We start from the raw sequence: 20,501 nt of genomic DNA on the forward strand, positions 1-20,501 counted from the left end.
TTTGTCTTCTGGTAATACTAGGATAGTTGCTTAACAGAAACTGTTCATGCCTTGGATGTATAGTAGAGAGAGAGAAGACCAACTTCCTTTGACATGAGGCTGAATTCAAAAGTATAGTTACACTAGGTAAAGGTCCAACTGGTTGCTGACAAGTGGAGACAAGAATTGATTACCCTGGATGTTACAATTATCTGTACTATATTCAACTTTTTTTTTCCTTTGATTAAGAAATTCAGCATTACAAGACTTCATTCTGCAGTTACAGTAGTAAACAGTGTTTCTTAGGAACACAATACTAATTTTGATGTCAGAATTGTTTATGGAGCATAAACTGGAGTTTTCATTTGAATGTGGGTTTGCTTGCTTTTTACAGAAAATACTTCCCTTAAATTGCACCTATCAGCCTTAACTTTAGCATAATTTTTGTGGGGGAGAAAAAGAACTGGGGGAATAAAATATTGCTGATAGAATTTCCTGGCAATTTCGCAATCAACTGGGGAAACACAAATTATTTTAAATGCATTTGAGTGAAATATTTTGACTTGAATTCACATTTCAACTTCTTGTTGGAAGTCTGAATTACCACGTCTTAGGTTGGAAAGGAAAAGAATCAACCTTAGTGAACTTCTAGACTGTAAGACTGTACTGTCAGCTGCACCTTGAAAGCTGGTGTCTTATGCATAACAGGTCTGCTTTCATTATATGTCATTAGATATGGAATCAGATTTGGCCTCTGAAAGATATACTGACAAACCCACTCATCCACAAACCTACTCCATTACTCCTACTAGTACTGACAGCTGATACCATTTTTTTTTTTGAAGTTCTCTCCAAATTTTAATACTGGAATAGATATGCTTCTATATTTTAATTGTGGGAAGGAAAACAATAGTTAGCCTCTACATGCAGACCAAGTCCTTCACTGCTGTCATTTGCACACGGTTCCTGCCATCCCATCACCCACACATGCAGGACTGGGTCTCCCACGGCCCACAACCTGTTCTGTTGCTGAAGTGCATTTGATTTGCTCACTCAGCCTAATATATATACTTTTTTGTACTAAATCCTTTGAAAATATCTAGTGTTTGAAAATAGACATATCCCTCAGGCAAGGAAAGAGCACTGTCTGAATGAGACTTTTAATGCCATGTTAACTGCGCAGCAGTTAAAATGGTTAATAATGTATGGCAAGAGTTAAGTAAAACTTGATTCATTTTCTTTTATCCAGCCAGTCACATCTTGGATAAATAATTTAAAAAATAACTTCAGTGTTTTCTCAGATTTACATAGGGCAAGACATCTGGTTTCAAAACTTTTCTGTAATAGACTGAATAAAAAGAAAATACACAAGAATAAAAGATGTGCCATTCTCTGGTTGCTGTTTGGTTGTTTGTTTTCTTGAGGGTTTTTTTGTTTTTGTTTTTTTTTTGTTTCTTCTTCCTGCTGCTCTGTTCTCAAATAACAATTTCTATTCAATTTTTAAAACACTGTGCAGTTATTGAGACATTGTATTAAACAAGGGTAAAACCATCATAATTCCATCCTGAATGAAGCCAACAGCGGTTAGAGGATGTTTCAACTAAATTAAACAGAATTGCAGCCGGCAGAGGCTTAGCACAAGAACAACGAAGGGCATAACTCCTCTGTAAAGTGCAATTAGAAACTCTGGACCCGTTTACCTTAAAGCATATAAGCTCACCAATAAACTAAAGTGGGAGTTACCATTCTCTTTGACGTGTTACAAGAAATAAGGGCCAACAGATGAAACAGAGAGGCAGCAAGCCAAAAGCTGCTCATAGGAGCCATTTTTTCAACCCCTGTTTGATGTCCTAAGATTTTAAAGTGAAATGGTTGCTTCAAAGATCAAGCTAGTAATTTGCACAATCTTCAGAAACATCTAAAGTAAAAAAATTGTAGAGGAATCACAGTTTGTCAAGGCTAGAAGAACAGCACTGCTTGTAGGAGGTAGTAATAACTTTTACTACCCTGAATGACAAACAAGCAGGCTTTCAGTCACACACACTTTGCTTCCTAAGATAAAGAGGCAAGCTACTTCAGACCATAGAAAGTCCTACAAAAGTTCAACCATTTGTTTGTATCCATTAGATATTATTATTCATTAGCTTTCTCAGGATTTATAATAGTCAATTATAACAGTAACAAAAAAGGAAGGAATGTAAAACATTCCTCAGACACTGATATTTCAAGCATAATTTAACATGGAACAGACATAGAAATAGCAATGACTTCATTTTGAGCTGAAATTTTAGAAATCCAAACTATACACACATCTTACCTGTTGTGACCATTTCTTTCTTCTGTGATTTCACTGCAAGATCCTCTTCAAGACCTCAGCAATCTCCCTCCCCTTTCCAGGAAAGTTATTGGCTCATTTTTATGTAACTTCCATACTAGACTGGTAAATGGGACATGAGCTTTCTTAACTGTGGAAGAAGTTAAAACTAACACTTTGTCAAACCCACACCAGAACTTATTAAAAGCTTGGCAAGAAGAATTTCAGAGCTTTTCCTTCATTGCTTCCCACAGGAGAAGCCATACTGCTTATGTTGTAGGAATAAAACCTATCTTATATAGGTCATTGATCCTGTCATTACTAATCAGTTCTGAATTTCAACCAGAAAGCAAATACAGAGATACTTTGCATAACTCACCTTCTTGGAGTGTATCATCTTGTATCAAATATTTGCTAAGAGGTGGAAGTGGGAGGAAGCCATTGAGACTGAAAAGAAGCCAGAAATAAATTCAGTTACTGCTTCCTGACCCTAGAAAGTTTCTTTTACTTTTTTTTCTTTAACCTTGCTGAGCCTTGAGTTTGGAGGCTCAACATCTCATCTTTGCCTCTACATAAATTAAGAGGTTTACCACCAGGGAACTAACTCAGCCAGTGGTGTGGCAAAACATGAACTACACAGCAAAAAAAACAAGAGAGTCATAGAATCACAGAATTGTAGGGGTTGGAAGGGACCTCTAGATATCATTGAGTCCAACCGCCCCTGCCAAAGCAGCTCACTAGACCAGGTTGCACAGGTAGGCATCCAGGCGGGTCTTGAAAAGCATTTATATCTCCTTTTAGTTCTCACTTTTGGAAAATTCTAAAACTAGTGATAGCTACAGGATGAGAACACCAAGTAACTAGTTTTACAAGGACTTCTGATTAGCACTGAACCTTTAAATAGATGGGAACCATATCCAGTCTAAGCTTCTAAATCACATTCCTTACAGGAAAGTGTCAGGTCTTCTGAGCTCTGTCCACTGGAAGAGGAGAATCAGGATGAGAAATACTGCCAGTATGAGCCTGGGTGTGAGCTGCCTTCAAATCTGTTCTTGCTGGAGGAAGAAAATACTCAGCTGTAGCCAATTCATGAGAACTCAGCCTTGCATAGGGTGCTGGGGCTGTAATCAGTAGGTCTTTGCTGCTCATCTGTACTTGATCCTTCTCCTTTTTCCCTATATTATCTTTTGAGTGTGGATATTCTAACTCAGTGATGGAAGTGGTCACTATACATAGCTCATCCTGCAGAGAAATCAAGAAGGAGCAAGGGAAGACCTCATTAGTCAAACTAAAGAGAAATGCAAGAGCCACCAATTAGGTGGCTGCTCACAAAAAGTGTTTCCGCACATAAGAGTGTGTGGTGTGCAGGGAAGCAAGGTTTGCCAGAAAGAAATGGTCATCCTGGAAGTGAAAGTGATGATCTTGTCTAGATGAAAGATCTGTAAAGTTGGTGTCCTGCTATTAATTAGTAACTTCCTCTGGCTATTATCAGAAACTTTCAGGACAGTTTATTGTATCTAGTCAATGTGAATATGGTTTTTTTTTTTCCTGTAAAAAATAATTTCCTCTAGTACTCCCACCAATATGCTAGGAACTGAAGAAGGAGAGATGAGACAACAAAAACAATTTTAGAATGGCAAAGTCATCTCTGTACATTTCCTTCTCCACTGAATGAACTGTCCTAGCAGATTAAAGTTATGAAGTTTGTATTACTGCCATCACTGAATTGATCACATTTGCTCTTATGCACAAAGCACTGAAGCATACCATCTTTGTAAGTAGGAGGTGGGCTGTGCCTCTTTGAGCCACAAAAGCAAGCTTTCAGCTGTATTCAGTAGGTGAAGTTCAGGGCAGCTTTAAAGCCTCCCTGAGGCTGCCCAAACCTGCAAACAGGCATAGACATAGTGCAAGCAGTACTCTGGCCAGATCGAGCTGCTTGTGGGGACGCATCATATAGGATTGTCCTCATTGCACACTGATTGATCTTCATGTCGAAAAACCCTGCCCCAGGGTGTATTAGCAGCCCCTGTGTATGAATGGGCACTCCGTGGTGCTAGAGCTTTGCTTCTGCTCTCAGTGAGGGAAGAGATAGCGCTGCTGTGGAACTGAAGGACTTCTCTGATGGGTGTCACAGAGCTGATGCTCAGCGCTTTCAAGAGAGTAGGGGGATGAGCTCATGCTCCTGGTTAATCTATACATGCAAAGTCATCCAGTTTGCACAGATATGTGTTGCATTTCAAAGCCTGTCCAGCTGGCATCCAGTGTCATTTGCAGCATTACAAGGTGTACACGAAATATATACAAGTAACCATAGGAGATCAGCTTTTCACCGTGAATATATGCAAACAACGTAGAGCATTAGATTTTGGCTATGTTCAATACTTTATTTGCACAGATAAAAGAAATCATAGTGCTGACATACCGAGGGCCATTCTACTAGAGATTTCATAAGGAATTAGGAGCCTTCAGAAGGTTTCTGGAAGATACACGTGGTTCAAGCAAGCTAGTGGAACTGGAAGAGACCTTTAAAATGTCCTTCCATTGCACAGCAAAGAAAGCATCATCCAGTGCAGTGGAAAGATGGTTTCAAAGTGCTCTTTGCCTTCCACTCCTTGACCTAATATTCCTTACAAGATGATGCAGGTTGTTGCCAAGGAAGTTATTGTTAACGTTCAGCGTATGTTAGAAGTACAACAGCTGTTTATCTGCTGTTCAGATGGACTGATTCTTGAGTAGTACCTGTTTAATGACTTACTCACTGAACTCTGATATCAGGCCTGCCTCAGTAACTTGGGAACTTGGAGATTCGTCCTAATCCCTCACCTTCTTCAACCAAATTTCTAGCTTCCTGCCTCCCATAGCACAGTCCCTCAGAAAAATTCAGTGTTTCCTCCAGAATATTCTCCCCTGTCCTCCTACCCAATTTTCTTCCCTGTCCTCAGACACAGCTCTGATATTGACATGACATTCAATTTTCTCTACTTTATTCAGTGCTGCTGAGTTGGTCCTTCAATTTGCACTTCTCTATCTCATTTGGCCTATGAAATACTGACTGTTTGCGAGTATTACTTTTAAGAAAAAGATATTACTTGAATTATCAAGGTAGAAGCTGGTTAATACAGATAAGACATCTACCTAAGTTGCCATTTAAATTTTTGACAATGTGTTACCTGAACTAGATGTTTTCAAAAGACATGCAGATACATTTTGCACTCTGTCAAAAAGCTTTCACCAAGGTTTCACCCTATCAGAAAGACAATGAGACTGTCTGATACCTGCTGTTAAAAGACATCCAAGAGGTGCTTCTAAATAATCTCCTTTGCCATCTGTCTCAAAATGCTTACAGACAAGGATCAAATAGCAAATCATGATAGAAATTGTCTAAGCATAAAATAATTGGGGAAAAAAATTGCATGCTTCTCTTCACTACATAATTCAAGTCTAGACTTTCAAAGATTCTCAACTCTAAGCAGCCAAAATGTCATTTCAAAATGTGAGAAGACTGTGTACTTGTATCTAATTGTTGTGACAAAACTGTAACAGAATTTTAAGATCTGACTTGCTTCTTCCATATGAATTTGCGCATTTTATTTAGAAATACACTTCTTTACCCTACAAATGTGATTAAATGTATTCACATATAAAGAATGTAAGTATGTATGTGTATAAGTATATATAAGCAAATCTATATACTGATCATGGTAAAAAACATTCTGCCTTTATTAAAAGACAAACTGAACTTCTTGTAGATACAAATATGATTATGCCAAGAGTGTCCAAATTTTTGTATTGCCTGTGATGTACTAAGTGAAGAGGAATTGTCTAGGGCCACATATACATTTGTCACTTCAAAAGAAATGCCTCCAATTTATTTCCACAGAAACTATAATAGGTACAAAGAGCACAATAACACTACTTGATAGTGCAAAGTCTCAGCTACAAAACATGGTCTCAACCTTTAGCCAAGCATTTTCACCTGTGACGAACAAGAGCCTGCATGCCATGCTTTTAACAACCTGCACCAGCAGAGGTGACCCTTTGTCACCACTGCTGAAATGTATCATCCTCCACCTCACTGTGCTCACATTCATTCCTTGGTCTCCGTAGTTCAGCAAGCATCAGTGAATGTCAGTGTGTGCCATTTTTTCTGCATGGAGGAATTCAGTGACACATCTTTGCTTCATACACACTTCCATGGCAGACACCATTTTGTCAGAGTGCCCCTCTGCGGCCATCTGTCTCATGGCAACAAAATGGAATGGAATGTTCAACCTCTCCTGCTATACCACCAACATCCACCTCTGATGTCATGGGCCAGTATCATAAAATAGGAGGCATTACTTCCAGAGCAGCACTCATTAAATATATACTATTGATAATGGATATAAATAACAAGGCTTATTTTAATCGTTGATGTATATTTAAAATTATTATTATTAAAACTCTACCAGGGCAGATGGTGTGGGGCAGGGGGCAGTTGACCAGCTCAAGCTGGTCATGCCCGGTTTACTCCTAATACCAATTCATTTTCACTTTCTATAGTCAAACACAATTCTTAAGAGCTTTTTAAGAAGCCTACTTATGTTTCTCCTCTAAATTACGTTTCTGGTGAATAATGTTGTGTTGAAGAAGGAAATAATGTTGCTTGGGAAAATAAAAAGGAAAAAAAATCTAAAAGATTTCCTTTGGGCTAGAGACATAATGTAATTCAAATACAGCTTGAGGTTGTTCCAGATTTGGTGATGATAAGGTACTCAAGCAGCTAACCATGCCAGGAGCTTCTGCTTACTGAAGGAGACTAATTATATGAAGTTAACAGAAAAAAAGCAAAAGGTCCAGGCCAAAGGCTAAAAATGTAGATTTTTAATTTTACTAAAAACCTTTCCATCTAGAAAAATGAGGTCAAAGGGTAAAAGAGGGCACTCTGAACTTCCTTGTTAATATTTCACTCCTGAGACATTTCTGAAAGTGTAGCAGATGAACTACAGACAAGATTTCTCCAATGTCTGTGGGAAGAACCATACTTTGACTGCAGTTGATGTTCACCTCTGCCCTAGTATGACTAGGTTTTGTTTTGCAGAGCATTCATGGAAAATTGTATGAATTTAGGATTTCTGCTCAACATTAAACCTCTACACTGGGAGTTCTGTGTAGTTCATTGCGTAGTTTTGCTTTCATGCAAAGTGATTAAACAGCTGTCCATTTCCTTATTTTTCAGATCTTTCTCCTAACGTGTAACAGAAGATCGCAAGCAGCATATGCAGAGCATTCCAGACTATTCTGGTAGTAATGAGAGTGCTGCATAAGATACAAATAATTGTTGGTAGAGGTGGGGAATAATTCATAGGAAGACATGTTTTTCACGGATTGGAAAGTTTTACCTTTGTGGTCAGGTTTTTTTCTGATGGCTGCATTACATTTCGCTAATTTCATAAATATGACCATGACTGTGATACAAATGATTAAGTTAATAAAAATGCTTATGCTTCTTAAACATCTATCTTTCCACAATATGTCATATAGAATGTTATCTCCAGTCACAGCCGAGAACGGACTTAGACATATAAAAAGATAAAATCATTGTGTAAATTTTCCATTAAACTAAACTACCCTGGGATGGCTGGCAGAATTCCCAAAATGAGCAATCCATCATCTGCTTCAAATGATATTATTATTTGTATTTCCAGTCTTTATTCTCCTAATCCCATTATTTTTCACTGCAATCTTCTCACTTTTTCACTGCTAAAATAATACTAATTAAAAAGAAAGATGAAATAAGCGGCATGTTTTCTGCCCTATTAATATTGGAAATGGTCTTCATTTATAGGTATTTTTGTGCACATCAGTGCTTTTAGACCAAAAGTATACCTTCATCTTTAAAAACATCAGCATTTTTTTAACAGATTAAAGATTCACAATTCTGAGGCATGAATCTGTTAAAAAAAAGGCATTATGTACCATACGGTTTCCAGTATACCAAAAATGGATCCAATCATTGCTGATCTGAGACACAAAGTGGAGATACCCTGTGTTGATATTGTGCAGCTCCTAGAAAGTTTGAAAAGTCTTCTACAGTTTGAAAACAAATAAAAAATTATGAATACAAGAGTTATTTCCACACAGTCTGGCAAAAATACTTTGTTCAACACGCCAATTTTAACATACATCCTCTAGCAGAGAATACCAGCAGTAGTATTCATAAGAAGACAAGATAAATAATTCCATTGCTCTCTGAACCAAGCCCACATCCATCACTGAGGTCTTAGTCTGATTTAAATAGGCACTGAATCATTCTAAAGATCTGATGCATCTAATTAAACAGTAGCAAAAATGGCCTCAGAGGAAATAAAAAATCTGTGCACTATTATTACCACCAACACAGGTGTAGACAGTGGGTACAGTGTGACAGTGTGACAGTGTGACAGGGCCTCAAATGCCCTCCTTGTCAAGAGTGGCAATTTTGGCACTCACAAACAGCCCAAGGACATATGACCTCTCATACCTGCAGTCTAATGCACGGTCTGAATACTGCCTTGTCAGCCTCTTGAATGCTGGGTTTATACAATTGACTTCTGAATTTTGTAAGATTGGGCTTAGTTTTATTTCTATCAGAAACCCTCCCAATTTTGAAGAGTTTTTTTAGTTATGCATTACAAAAAATTCAAGAGTTCTCCCTGCAAAAACATTTTGCATTTAGCTGGCACAATGAAAGCAAAAGGATAAAGTACCAAACATATACACACACAAACACACACACACAAAAGGAGTACTTTCTTCTCCCTTTGAGAAATATTTTGTTTGTGTTCACCTCTGAGAAAGTCATCATTTCTTTTGCTTGCGGAAAAAAGGAACAAACAAACCACAAAGCACAAAATTGTCCCAGCTATAAAAGCCTGTGCTATTAAAAGCTCTACAGAGGTCTGAATAGTGAAAGAATCTTTAGGATGTCTGCAGCATTTCACATAAAACATTGTACTTCCATGTCTTTCATGTCCCAGCTTCCTCAAAATGAACTGAAATAGCTTCAGATATTTGGGGGCTGGGTTTCTTTTTTGTTTATTTGATTGTTTTTAAGTAAAACAAACTCCTCTGCTATTAACCTAAACAGAAAGCATGAAGGCTACTGATAAACTGACCTCCCTTTGGAATGGGGTTTTCCAGGACTAACAGAAAATGTCATATCCGAAGATCTGACTGGCTCAGGGGTAATTTAACAGTGTCAAGTATTGCAACCTCTGATCTATAAGCAATAACACAAAGTAGAAACAGCAAATAGTGATGAATCCTAAAGGTTAGCCATCACTCAGAACTAGATTAATGAGAAGTCAAAGATAAGCTGCACTGTGTGTTCAAACTAGTAAAGTGCAAAGGACAAAAAAGAAAAATCCCCCAAAACGGAGCCAGCAGTACGTGGTCATGCTTAACTACGGAGTAAAATGCATGACAGAAGCACAGAAAAAAAGATGCTGATGGGAGATACAAAACCATTCAAAGATATGAGTTCCAGACTGACACCATAAGGCTATGATTGTTATAAACACATAATTATGGTTCCAGTGAACTCCACTCACCTGATAGGCAAATGCATTAGACCTTAAGGAAATCATTACAAAAGCAGAGCAGACATTTCATCTGAAAGAAATGAGTTTAAAAAAAAAACAATTTTGAGTGTGCCCTTTTTATACTTCAAGGCAATAAATGTATTTATTTTAAAATTTTATCTGAGTACTCTAGCTTTGTCAGTGATAAGAAATTAACACACATTAAGAAGCAAGAAATTGGCCCTATGTTACAAGCCAAAGTCAGGAAAAAGCCTTTCCTTCAGATCTTCAAGGTCAATCTGTGCTTCTAGCAAAAAAGGGTAAAAAAAGAAAAAGAAAAAAGAAAAAAAGAAAAAGGAGTAGCTTCTCTCTGCCTTCTGAAGCAGAAATGTTCCCTTTATGATGCTTCTGGGTTCCCAGGGATGAAGCCAGGGATACGCACCTACTCCACGGAGAGAAATCACCTCATAGAGCAGCCATCAGAAATCATTTTCCAGATGAAGTTGCAAACTACAAATCAGTAATGAAAAGTGGCAATGTGGTTTTCTGCACTATCCTAATTATGTTCCCGAAGTCTGGTGGCAGGCAGAAATTACCTTCCTTCGGACCTGAGTCAAGATAAAATGCAGTGTTTCTAATATACCATGAACAGCTGTTATCTTCTGAACTCACTGATGGGTATGTCATCTTCTTTACCAACCACAGCCTGCTGGCACACAGGTGCCCTGGAAGGGGTCTTTTCCTTTCCCCATTTCCTTGGGCTGTTTCTGATTTAAAATTGGGTAAAATACAGACACTGCCCTGGGAGCTGGAACCAGCAACAGGTGCTTGCACCTCTTGCACTACTTATAGAGTTTTGCATGGACCCAGAAAGTTCAATTTGCAGTATGGCCACAAAACTTGAACAGTAACTAAAAAATCATAGGATCATAGAATTGTTTCAAGTTGGAAGGGACCCTATAAGGTCATCTAGTCCAACTCCCCTGCAATGAACAGGGGAAAAACGCAGAAGTCTGATCAGAATAATTTATCACAAGAAGCAATTTCCCTCATTTTTACTTGGAGAAATGGTTTTTATTCCAGGCAAGTACTACCCAACCAGAAAGGACAGAACTGTAGTTAACTCCTGGCAATACATGACTGTATTAACAGAGAAACGACAACCTACTCACTCAAAACATCAAGCCATTAGTAGGCTGAGGCTGGATAAAGGCATAGGATTTCTGCTCTTCAAGTGCTCCTAAGCCACAAGCACAATACCTTTTTTTGAGGACAGCTGTGAGGGGATATTACACTGAGACAGTGGACGCAACCACAAAGGGACTTCAGTTAGGTACCTCACAGACCTTTTCCATCCCATATCCCAAGCAGAAATACAGCAACCCGTTATTGCCCAGTATAAGAGGCTCAGCTTCTGAAAAGGCTCGATCCTAAGTGCATAACATTCACAAATGCCACTTACACTTCTTCCCCTGAAGCATGCTGACTGGTGTAAATCCTGCTTTTCCCCCATACATCGCACAGGGACCTTCAGTTCCCAATTGGGTGAGATGGGGCCAATAGGGTCAGGGTGTCCCTACAGGGAGTACTAACTGAACCAGCATAAACAACTCAATGTAAATCTGTACAGCTCATGGCACAGAGATTCCTAAAGGGTGAATCAGTTCACATCTTATGAATAAATAACTTGCTTTTACTACCTTTGATCATTTGTTTTGTAAATAGCATCGCTTCTGACTTCTGAGCTGAAAGGGTGCAAACATTTCTAAGTAGTCCATTCCATCTGATGTAGATGTTCCAACAGATACAGAGTTTAAAATATTCTTTCACAACTTTTAAGACTATTTTAAGACATTTTGTAGAGTCAAAGCACTACAAGGACATTTCACATTTGAAAAAATTCCAGTGACAAAGAAAATCACTAAAAAAATGTTTTTCTTCTTTTAGTTTCAGTGTCTTTTCCCATGTACTAGGTCTACACTGGGAGCTTCCAATTACTAACATCATTTTCAAGCATAATTAATGTTTTTAGATGCATCCAGCTGCTAATTCTACCACCAAATTCTTCTCATTAACAGTATCTATAAAAGCAATTTCAAATATAGAATTAAGTGGAAGGTCTTAACAGCTTATAAGTGTGTGTGCTTGATATTCTTAGCTGCAGAAAGGAAATCACTGATAGGAACAGCATCAGTTATACTGAAAAAAACCACCCCACCTAACTAGCTGTAAGTAGAGCCACATAAAAAAGCTCCTTAGAGTCAACAGTCCCTGTGCTCCTTCCTTTCACTGAAAAATTGTATTTTTGTGCAGACTGTTTTGCTTTTACAATAACAGGGTTTAGCAATTAGTCATGTAACCATTCAAATAAGAATGCCAAAGTTTGAATACTGGTTGTAAACCTTTCTGAGTGATAAATGAAAGATAACAACACTTTGATCAATGTAACGTTTATTTATTCATCCGGGAGCACGGTGGGGATACCACAGGCAACAACGCCGCCTGGAGAACATGGATTTCACGTAAACTGTTCTGGCAGAAACACACATTTAAATAATCAACTGAATCACCACCTCGCTATTTCTATCTTAAAAGAAAAACAGTGAACAAACAAAAAGAGAACTGAAATGTAAGACCTGAACAAATGAACAGTCCAGAAGTTAATCTATTGGATGTCTATGCCAGCATCAACATCAGTCCCTGTTTGCAAAAGTAGCAACACTCAGCACTGACAGTGCCATGTCCATCTACAAATGGACCGATGGTACTTGGACCATAAGGCCTCCCCATGGCTGTAGTCAGTTTGTCCCATCAGCGACAGCGTGACGTCCTGCAAAAGTGCTACACTGAGAGGTGGAGTTAGCATGAAGTGACTGACCAAACTACAGCATAAATCAAGCACGTTTTTCAATGCAGTGATAATATTCTGGTGTATAATCCAAGCAGAAGTGACCGGGGCAGGATGCAGTTTAATGTAAACCATTTGGTGTGAAAGGTGTGATTTTGCCTAGTGAGATCTCCCCCTCGCAGTCCAGCTCACAGACAGAGTCGGTGGCAACCTCGGGGTCAGGGGAGATCTGGGACATCCTATCAAAAGGGTCCTCCCGGTTCTCCTCACAGTCAACCACGTTTGGGATCATGTTCACATAAGCAGTCACTATCTCCTTATGGAAAAGGGTGTCCTGATTGTATGAGATGAGCTCATTGCTTATATTAACGGTCTCCACTGGAGTGCTTGAGCAAAAGTGTCCGCATCCCAGGAGGTTGGAGAAGACCTTCCTGAAGTCAGCATTGAAGGCATAAATGATGGGGTTGAGGGAGGAGTTGGCCCATCCAAACCAGACAAAGATGTTGAAGGTGGTCTCGCTGACGCAGGGGAGCCCAGCCTGGGGGTTACTGGGTGGGCTCTCACAGAAGGGCACCATGCAGTTCAGGATGAAGAAGGGCAGCCAGCAACAGACAAAGACACCCATGATGATGGAGAGAGTCTTCAGCACTTTGGTTTCTTTCCTGATGGAGGACTTGAGGCTGGTGTGATGGTGGCAGTCAACGTGGTTGCTGCGGCAGCTCTGCGCGTGCTCAGCCGCCCGCTCCAGCGAGGAGATACGACGGATCTGCACCTGGGCAATGCGGTAGATCCGCGTGTAGGTGACTATCATGATAGCCACTGGGATGTAAAAACTGATCAGGGAGGAGGAAATGGCATAAGTCCTGTTGAGGCTGGAATCGCAGCTCTCTGATGGCCTTGGGATGGTGTTGTTGCTGCCATAGGTGCCGTCGGAGGGCGTCATTGCTGCCAGTGCCACCCATGTGGTGCTCATGTCCTCCGCCCAGGTGGTGAAAGCACCCTCTGCCTCCCAGCCAGTACCAAACCCATCCTCAATGCCCCCAGTGGCAGCGGCAGTGGCAGCATCCCCACCTCTGTGCCAGTTGAGCTGGACTGGGATGAAGGAGATAAGCACGGACAGCGCCCAGGCCACTCCGATCATCACTAGCGCCAGCCGCTGGGTCATCTTCCTCTCGTAGCGGAAAGGGCTGGAAATAGCCCAGTACCTGTCCACACTAATCACGCACAGGTTAAGGATGGAGGCCGTGGAGCACATGATATCGAAGGCCACCCAGACGTTGCAGAAAGCCCCGAAGGGCCAGTAGCCGGCCACCTCAGCCACCGCCTTCCAGGGCATGACCAGCAGAGCCACCAGCAGATCCGAGACGGCCAGAGACACGATGAAGATGTTGGTCACCTTGTTCCGCAGGTGCCGGTAGCGGACGATGGCCGCGCACACCAGCACGTTCCCAAAGAGCGTCCAGAGGATGAGCAAGGCGAGCAGGCTGCCCGCCGCCACCTGCGCAGCCCCGGGGGCTCCCGCCTGCCCCCTCGCCCCGCCGGGGGGTCCCGCCGAGGGCGGCATAGGGCTGCGGCCGCCCCGCAGCATGGCTGGCGGTTCCCGGCGGCGGCGGGGCGGCGGCGGCAGGGGAGCGCCGAGCAGCCAGCGCCCGCCCCACCGCCCGGCCCCATGAGGCCGTCGCCCCCCCGCCCCGCCGCCACCCCTGCCCGGCTCGCTGCCCCCCTCCCCGGGCGCTCCGCAGCCCCCTTGCCCGCGCTCACCGCTCTACGCGCCCCTGCCCGGCTGCTCCGCTCCGCTCAGCGCTGCTCGACGTGGCCGCTTCGACGCCGGCTCCGCCCGCCCCGCGCTCGGCGGAGCTCCTCTCTCCCCACTCCTCTCGCACCGCTCCTCTCGCCTCGCTCCCCGCTCCCCCCGCCGCCCTCTGAGCATGCTCGCAGCCGGGGGTGCCCCGTCCGGTCCGGCGGAGGACGGAGCAGCGATGCGAGTGTAGGGTCGCGTACGGGTCGTCCGTGAAGGTGTCGCGTCGCTGAGCGCGGTGCCACCGAAGGGAACGGGGAAATGTGCCCCAGCCCCGGGGATGGCAGGACTGGAAGGGGCCGTGGAGAGCGGGGCGGGCGGGTGTCTCCTGCACAGGGAAAGAAGCCGGCAAAGGACTCCCGAGTGCACCTCGTCGCAGCTCTTCCGTGGGATGTATATTTCGTCTCCGTAGGGCTCGGCGCAGCCAGCAAACGGAGCCACAGCGGGGAAGGAGCAGACACGGTGCGACTGGAGTCACTGTGAGCTGGTATAATGCCCGTGTTTCAAACATGCTGCAGCGATTTTTATTTAAAATACCTTCATTTTCTTTCACGTTTTAACCCTTTGACAGGATCGGATCCGTTCCTGACTGAGCACCCGTTCGGGATGCACGGGGCGGGTGTAACTGCACTGCCGCCGCGGGTGGGGCCGGACAGGACCCGCGGAGACCTCCTGGATCCGGAGTGACACGAGCGAGGATGCAGCGTCAGTGTTACTAAATGCTGAGACAACAGAAACTCCGCAACCTTTTTGGCAGTTTTCTAAAATTGTCACAAGAAAAACTAGAGCCCCACTTCGGCTCTTGCTGAGGAAATTGGCCCTGCTTTTGCATGTTTAAGCCGAGTTATATTTAATATTGGAGAGAGCCTATGGCTTTTGTCACCGAGCTCTAAGCAGCGTGACTGTAGTGGGGATGCTGAGGTGCTGTGCTGCTTGCACAACCCAAGCAGTGCCTCCTGCGATGGATGTAAGGAAGGACTAAGTCCTGCAGGTACTTCTGCACATGGCCCCTGAAGGTGCTGGTCCAGAAATGTGGATATTTTGTACAATAAAAGCTAATGATCTGAATTCTTTGTTTAGCACGTGTGCGTTGCTCCGGTGGTGCAGAGGTGTTCATAGTCATGTAAATGCGTTTATGTGTAATAGTGATAGTATGCATGCATTTCCATGCATACAGTCACTACGTGTTAGCTGTTTGAACACGCACACACCTAGCTTGCATGCGTGACAACAGCAGTAGCCTGATGATTACACAACGGCATTGAACTCGGTGGCTCGGCACAAAGCCGTGTTTGCAGAGAGCAGCGGGCTGGCTGCCCTCCTCCGGGGGTTCAGGAAAGGTGCTCTGACCCATCAGAACAAAATGGTCTGAGCTCTGAGTGGTCAGCATCTAAAGAATGGAGTTGTGTTCTGCTTTCTGCAGGACCACTAGAAAGTGACCCAAAGTGGAGAGGAATTTTTGAGGTGTATCTGCGTGGCCACATCTGGATGTGTCTGGTTCCTGAGTAGCTGGGAATTCATGTGATGTAATCCTCCCTCACCTATTGTGTTTTTAGCAAATGCTCCTGAGTTCCAAGCTAATGTGAGCTGAAGTGAGACACCAAGGTCAGGTGATCAAAAATTGATCAGCTGTAGGTGTCCCTGCTCATTGCAGGGGAATTGGACCAGATGGCTTTTAATGTTCCCTTCCAACTCAAACGATTCTATGATGATCCTATGAAATTGCCGTCAGAGATCCTTACGGAAGAAGTTGGCTCTCCTGTATCCTATGTGTGCAAGGGAAGTGCGGTCTGCAGTGGTGACCAAACACTTCATGCACTCTGAGCTCCTTCCAAGCCACAGCAGTGCACCAGGCATTCAGAATACCTTCTGTGCAGCAGACAAAGCAGCTGCTTCGTGAGCCATGGCAATGGGTTTGGTAGAGGGAGCAAGGGGAGAAAAGAGCAGTTGCACCACATGTGGTGCATCACTGGAAGCAGAACTGAGCCCGGAGCCATGGCATAATGGAGACAGTTACAGATGTTGTAGTATCTCACCCATTTCATCAATATCTTTTAAGCCTGTGATAAAACCTTTAACATTTATAGGTTATAAGCATTTTTTTTTTGTACTTTCTGTAGGCAGTTTGCATATAAATCTCATTTTAAGAGTGTCCATTAAAACCACAGCTGTCACTTGCTGAGAGATTTGGGGTGGGTTTTTATCATCCTGATATCATCTCTGTAATGGCTTTGTGCTTTTCCTACAGAGCTTCGTCTTGTTTCTCTCTTTTTATATTTTATTCACCTGTTAGAATCCTCTCACAGCTGGCAGATTGGAAGTAATGGAATTTAACTGCTATTGCAATGCTTCTGAGGGAAAAATCAGTTTGCAGTTCCTGATTCTTGAGATGTGTGTTTTACTGTCTCTCTTTCTTTCCTTGCAACTCAGTCTACTTCCATGTCAAAATACAAAAACCCACTGTTCTGAAGAAAGAAATTCATTTAAAAGCAGGTCATGTTTCCAAATTAGCATGTTTCTACCCAAGGGATACTTAGTGCAAAGAGATAAATAATAATTGATTCCAGAAGGAAGGTCAAACCTATAGACATAGACAAGATTCTTAGGACTGGGCTACAAAAGCTCCTCACTAGACAGCAGTGATCAATTAGTTTCAAATTCGGGTAGAATCATAGAACAACTAAGGTTGAAAAAGACCTCTAAGATGAAGAAGTAGAAGTCTATTGATGAAGATGTTGAACAGGACCGGACCCAGCACTGATCCCTGAAGAACACCACTAAGTACAGGCCTCCAACTGGACTCTGCACCACTGAGCATAACCCTCTGAGCTCTCCCAGTCAGCCACTTCTCAACCCACCTCACCATCCACTCATCTATTCCACACTTCCTCAACTTTGTTATAAGGATGCTGTGGGAGGCAGTGTCAAATGCCTTTGATGATATCTCCACCTCTTCCTGGGCAGCCCATTCCAGTATCATCACTTTGAGAGACCGAATTTTTCCTGACATCCGACCTGAAGTCACTGCATGTGAAGCCATATTAGTGAGGTGGCTGCACAGTATTAGCTTTTGAGGTATGCTCATGCAGAGCTCTGTTTAATGGAGTGGTTGGACACATACTTAAGCTCTATCAGTTTCATTCGCTGAAGCTGAAATGCTGCAGAGGGATGGATGAAGGTGTGTTATATATAGAAAGAGAAAATGTTGAAGAAATATTGAAGGAAGGAAGAGGTGAGGACTGATGTCATCATATTTAACAAATAACGCAGAAAAATTTCTTTAGACTTGGTCCTGTTTTGTTGTATATATATAGGTATATATATAGGCAAACAAGTTGTAGAAATTGCCTGGGAAACTTTCTGAGCTGAGCAGAAAGCACCATAAGGGTTCAAAAGAGCTGGAAATATCTGACAGGGGAGGATGTTTCCTGGTAACTGAGGAGTTTCATCTTTCAGGTAAGGTTTTAAAACTTTAGAAACTCTAGATGGCTAGAAACTAAATTGATGGAAAATCGGGACATAGATAAGGCGCATGGTTTGAACAGCAAGGACAATTAGTGGCTGATGCAATTGATCTAAGATTGTAATGGATTTGCCATGTTTGAGGTCTGAAAGTCAAGGCTGAGTGCATCTCTTAACTAACGGTAGTGTCTCCACTCCCCAGCAGCTCATCCTGGCACCAGGCAGGGTCTGGAGGCTGTGCAGGGAGGAAAGCAATTGCAGATGATTACAGTTATCCCTTCCAGCTTTAAAACCCATCAGTGTTTTTGTTGACTTGAGACTGTGATGGATAGTGTTAATTAGCCAGGTAAGAGAATAAATAGCCCTCCCAGTACTTCTGTTGACTTTTTTTTTTTTTTTTTTGGGTGGTGAGTGTGATATAGTTCCCACACAAGCTGTTGATTGTTCTTGCTTGAAGTCATGAAGTAACTGATGTTACCAAAAGAAATTTCCACAGATGTTCTTTTCCTGTTGTTCATACTGACCCTGACAATTTAAAATCATGTTAAAGATAAAAGATGAACCAAAAGCAAAGGAAATAGAACTTTTCTAAATATGTTTTCCTGGTCAACTTAGTTCATTTTGTAATTTCTATCGCATAAAATATTATCTTTTATTTTTTAATATCCATAACTATATTCTAAAAACTAGTATTGATATTTTTAAGGAGCTACAGAAATTGCAGATAATACAGCAAGAGATTGTGTGATGAACTACTAAAGGTCAGACAGTTTTGAAGCAAGATGAAGAAAAAAAAGATGTATTGATTTTTGAAATGGTAAAATGGGTACTCTCATTGCATGCACAGCCACGTCCTTTGTGAGTGTCTGTTCTCAGAAAATTATTAAGATGAAAAAAGCTGTTTTGATTACCTAATACTGACCATTTCAAGATATTTTTTGTCAACTGAGTTGCCAGACTGCTAATAAAAATCAGGTGGGCTTAATTCCTGAATTAAGTGTAACTTGATCTCTAACACTTTGTCCTCTGGAGTAGTTTGGACAGATGCTTTTTTTTTTTTTTTTTCTATTGGTCTGATTTCTCTGTTCCTTAACCCACAGTGTAATAACTGGACCTTTGAATATTGAATGGCATGTGTAAATTATAGGCTTTTCTTGTTAATTGCTTTTATTGGAATGTTTGCTACCAACATCTTTGGATGGTACCGTGCCCATTAACTCTGAGATGATCTTGCACAAAATGAGCAGTAAAACCCAGTCCTTTTTTAGTAGCATGGAATAGTGACAATGATAGCAATTTCAGTGGTGAAAAGGGCTCTATCTATAAAAATACTGGTAGAAAACAAGGAGTCTGAGGACAAAGGAGCAGTCAATCTGTGTACTTTTATCACAGAATCACAGCATTGCAGGCGTTTGAAGGTACCTCAAGAGATACCGAGTCCAACACCACTGCTAAAGCAGGTTCCCTACAATAGATCACAAAGGTAGGCATCCAGACAGGTCTTGAATGTCTCCATTATCCTCCTCTTACAAGTCAATACAAATGTATCAGAACCTTAGGGCAGACCTGACTGGGCTGTTAATGTGAGAATATGAGCATCACCACAGCCAGAGAGAATTTGAGGGCAGGGGAAGTCAGTAGCTGGGTCTTAGCCACCCAAGGAACTCAGGTGGTATCTCCTAGGGCTGGATGAAGAACAAATGAGGAACATATTGCTGGGCTTTTCTTCTCAAGGTAGGCAACTGTGGGACAGAATGGAACAGCAGCAGGGGACAGTGGTGTTCTCCACAGCACTGCAAGTGCTCAGCAGAAAACTGCACTGTGAGGTGGATTTGCAGGTGGGCCAACAGTTGAAGGTGCTGTACTTCATAAGAGCCATATAGTACCAGGATTAAACTTTGTAGTTTGTGATCTATTTCAGGGAAGAATTCAAGCTTCAGATTTTCAAACACAAGTGGTAAGAATGAGCAATTTTGTCACTTTAGGATAATAGCAGCAAATGACTGCTTTCACTTAGTCCTGCTTGCTTGTTTGTTTATTCGTTCCTCAAGTAAGCCTTAAAATGAAATGTCAGTTACAAGAAACAGGTCTAATTGATCTCAACAGCAGATTTTCAGCAACCCTATTGCAAAGAGCGTAAGGACTACTATATATGTACATGCTACTGCAGAGCACAGTGCAACTGCTGACAAAGACTGTCTGCCAGCACAGGACAGACTTGTACTGGGACTAACAAAGTCAAACTGAGGCTTATTCTCCTGTCCTTACATGAAACAACAAAGCTCTTCATTCTGAATTGTGAATGGCCATCAGGATGATGAACAGAGGCATTTCAATCTATAATGTGTCTAGAATTGCCATCCTATTGGCTTGTCCTTTTCCAATACATGTAAGGAAATACAAAGCAGAAACACTTTTTCAAGTGCAGAGAGCTCCCCTTTAGCACCGTTGTGACCTCTGTTTTGGATGACATCCCTGCAAATTAGAGGAAGGAATATAGGAGTCAAAAAACATATGCTCTGATAATTCAAGGGAAATACCTCAAATTCTGCAAGTCAC

General features: G+C 42.0%; 1 protein-coding gene across 1 annotated transcript; it reads right to left on the reverse strand.

Annotated features, from left to right (window-relative positions):
* Positions 1-12,803: 12,803 nt before the first annotated feature.
* DRD5 (dopamine receptor D5) lies at positions 12,804-14,270 on the reverse strand. The gene has a single exon (XM_065736140.1). The coding sequence runs from the start codon at positions 14,268-14,270 to the stop codon at positions 12,804-12,806; it is 1,467 nt and encodes a 488-aa protein (XP_065592212.1).
* Positions 14,271-20,501: the final 6,231 nt, after the last annotated feature.

The sequence above is a fragment of the Cyrtonyx montezumae genome, unplaced genomic scaffold, assembly GCF_038088225.1.
Source record: "Cyrtonyx montezumae isolate F1298 unplaced genomic scaffold, pur_monq_1.0 scaffold_2, whole genome shotgun sequence".
In the NCBI taxonomy this organism is placed as follows: Eukaryota; Metazoa; Chordata; class Aves; order Galliformes; family Odontophoridae; genus Cyrtonyx; species Cyrtonyx montezumae.

Excerpts from the sequence above, each read along its gene's own strand:
- DRD5 (XM_065736140.1), bottom strand. The coding sequence starts at position 14,270 with ATGCTGCGGGGCGGCCGCAGCCCTATGCCGCCCTCGGCGGGACCCCCC.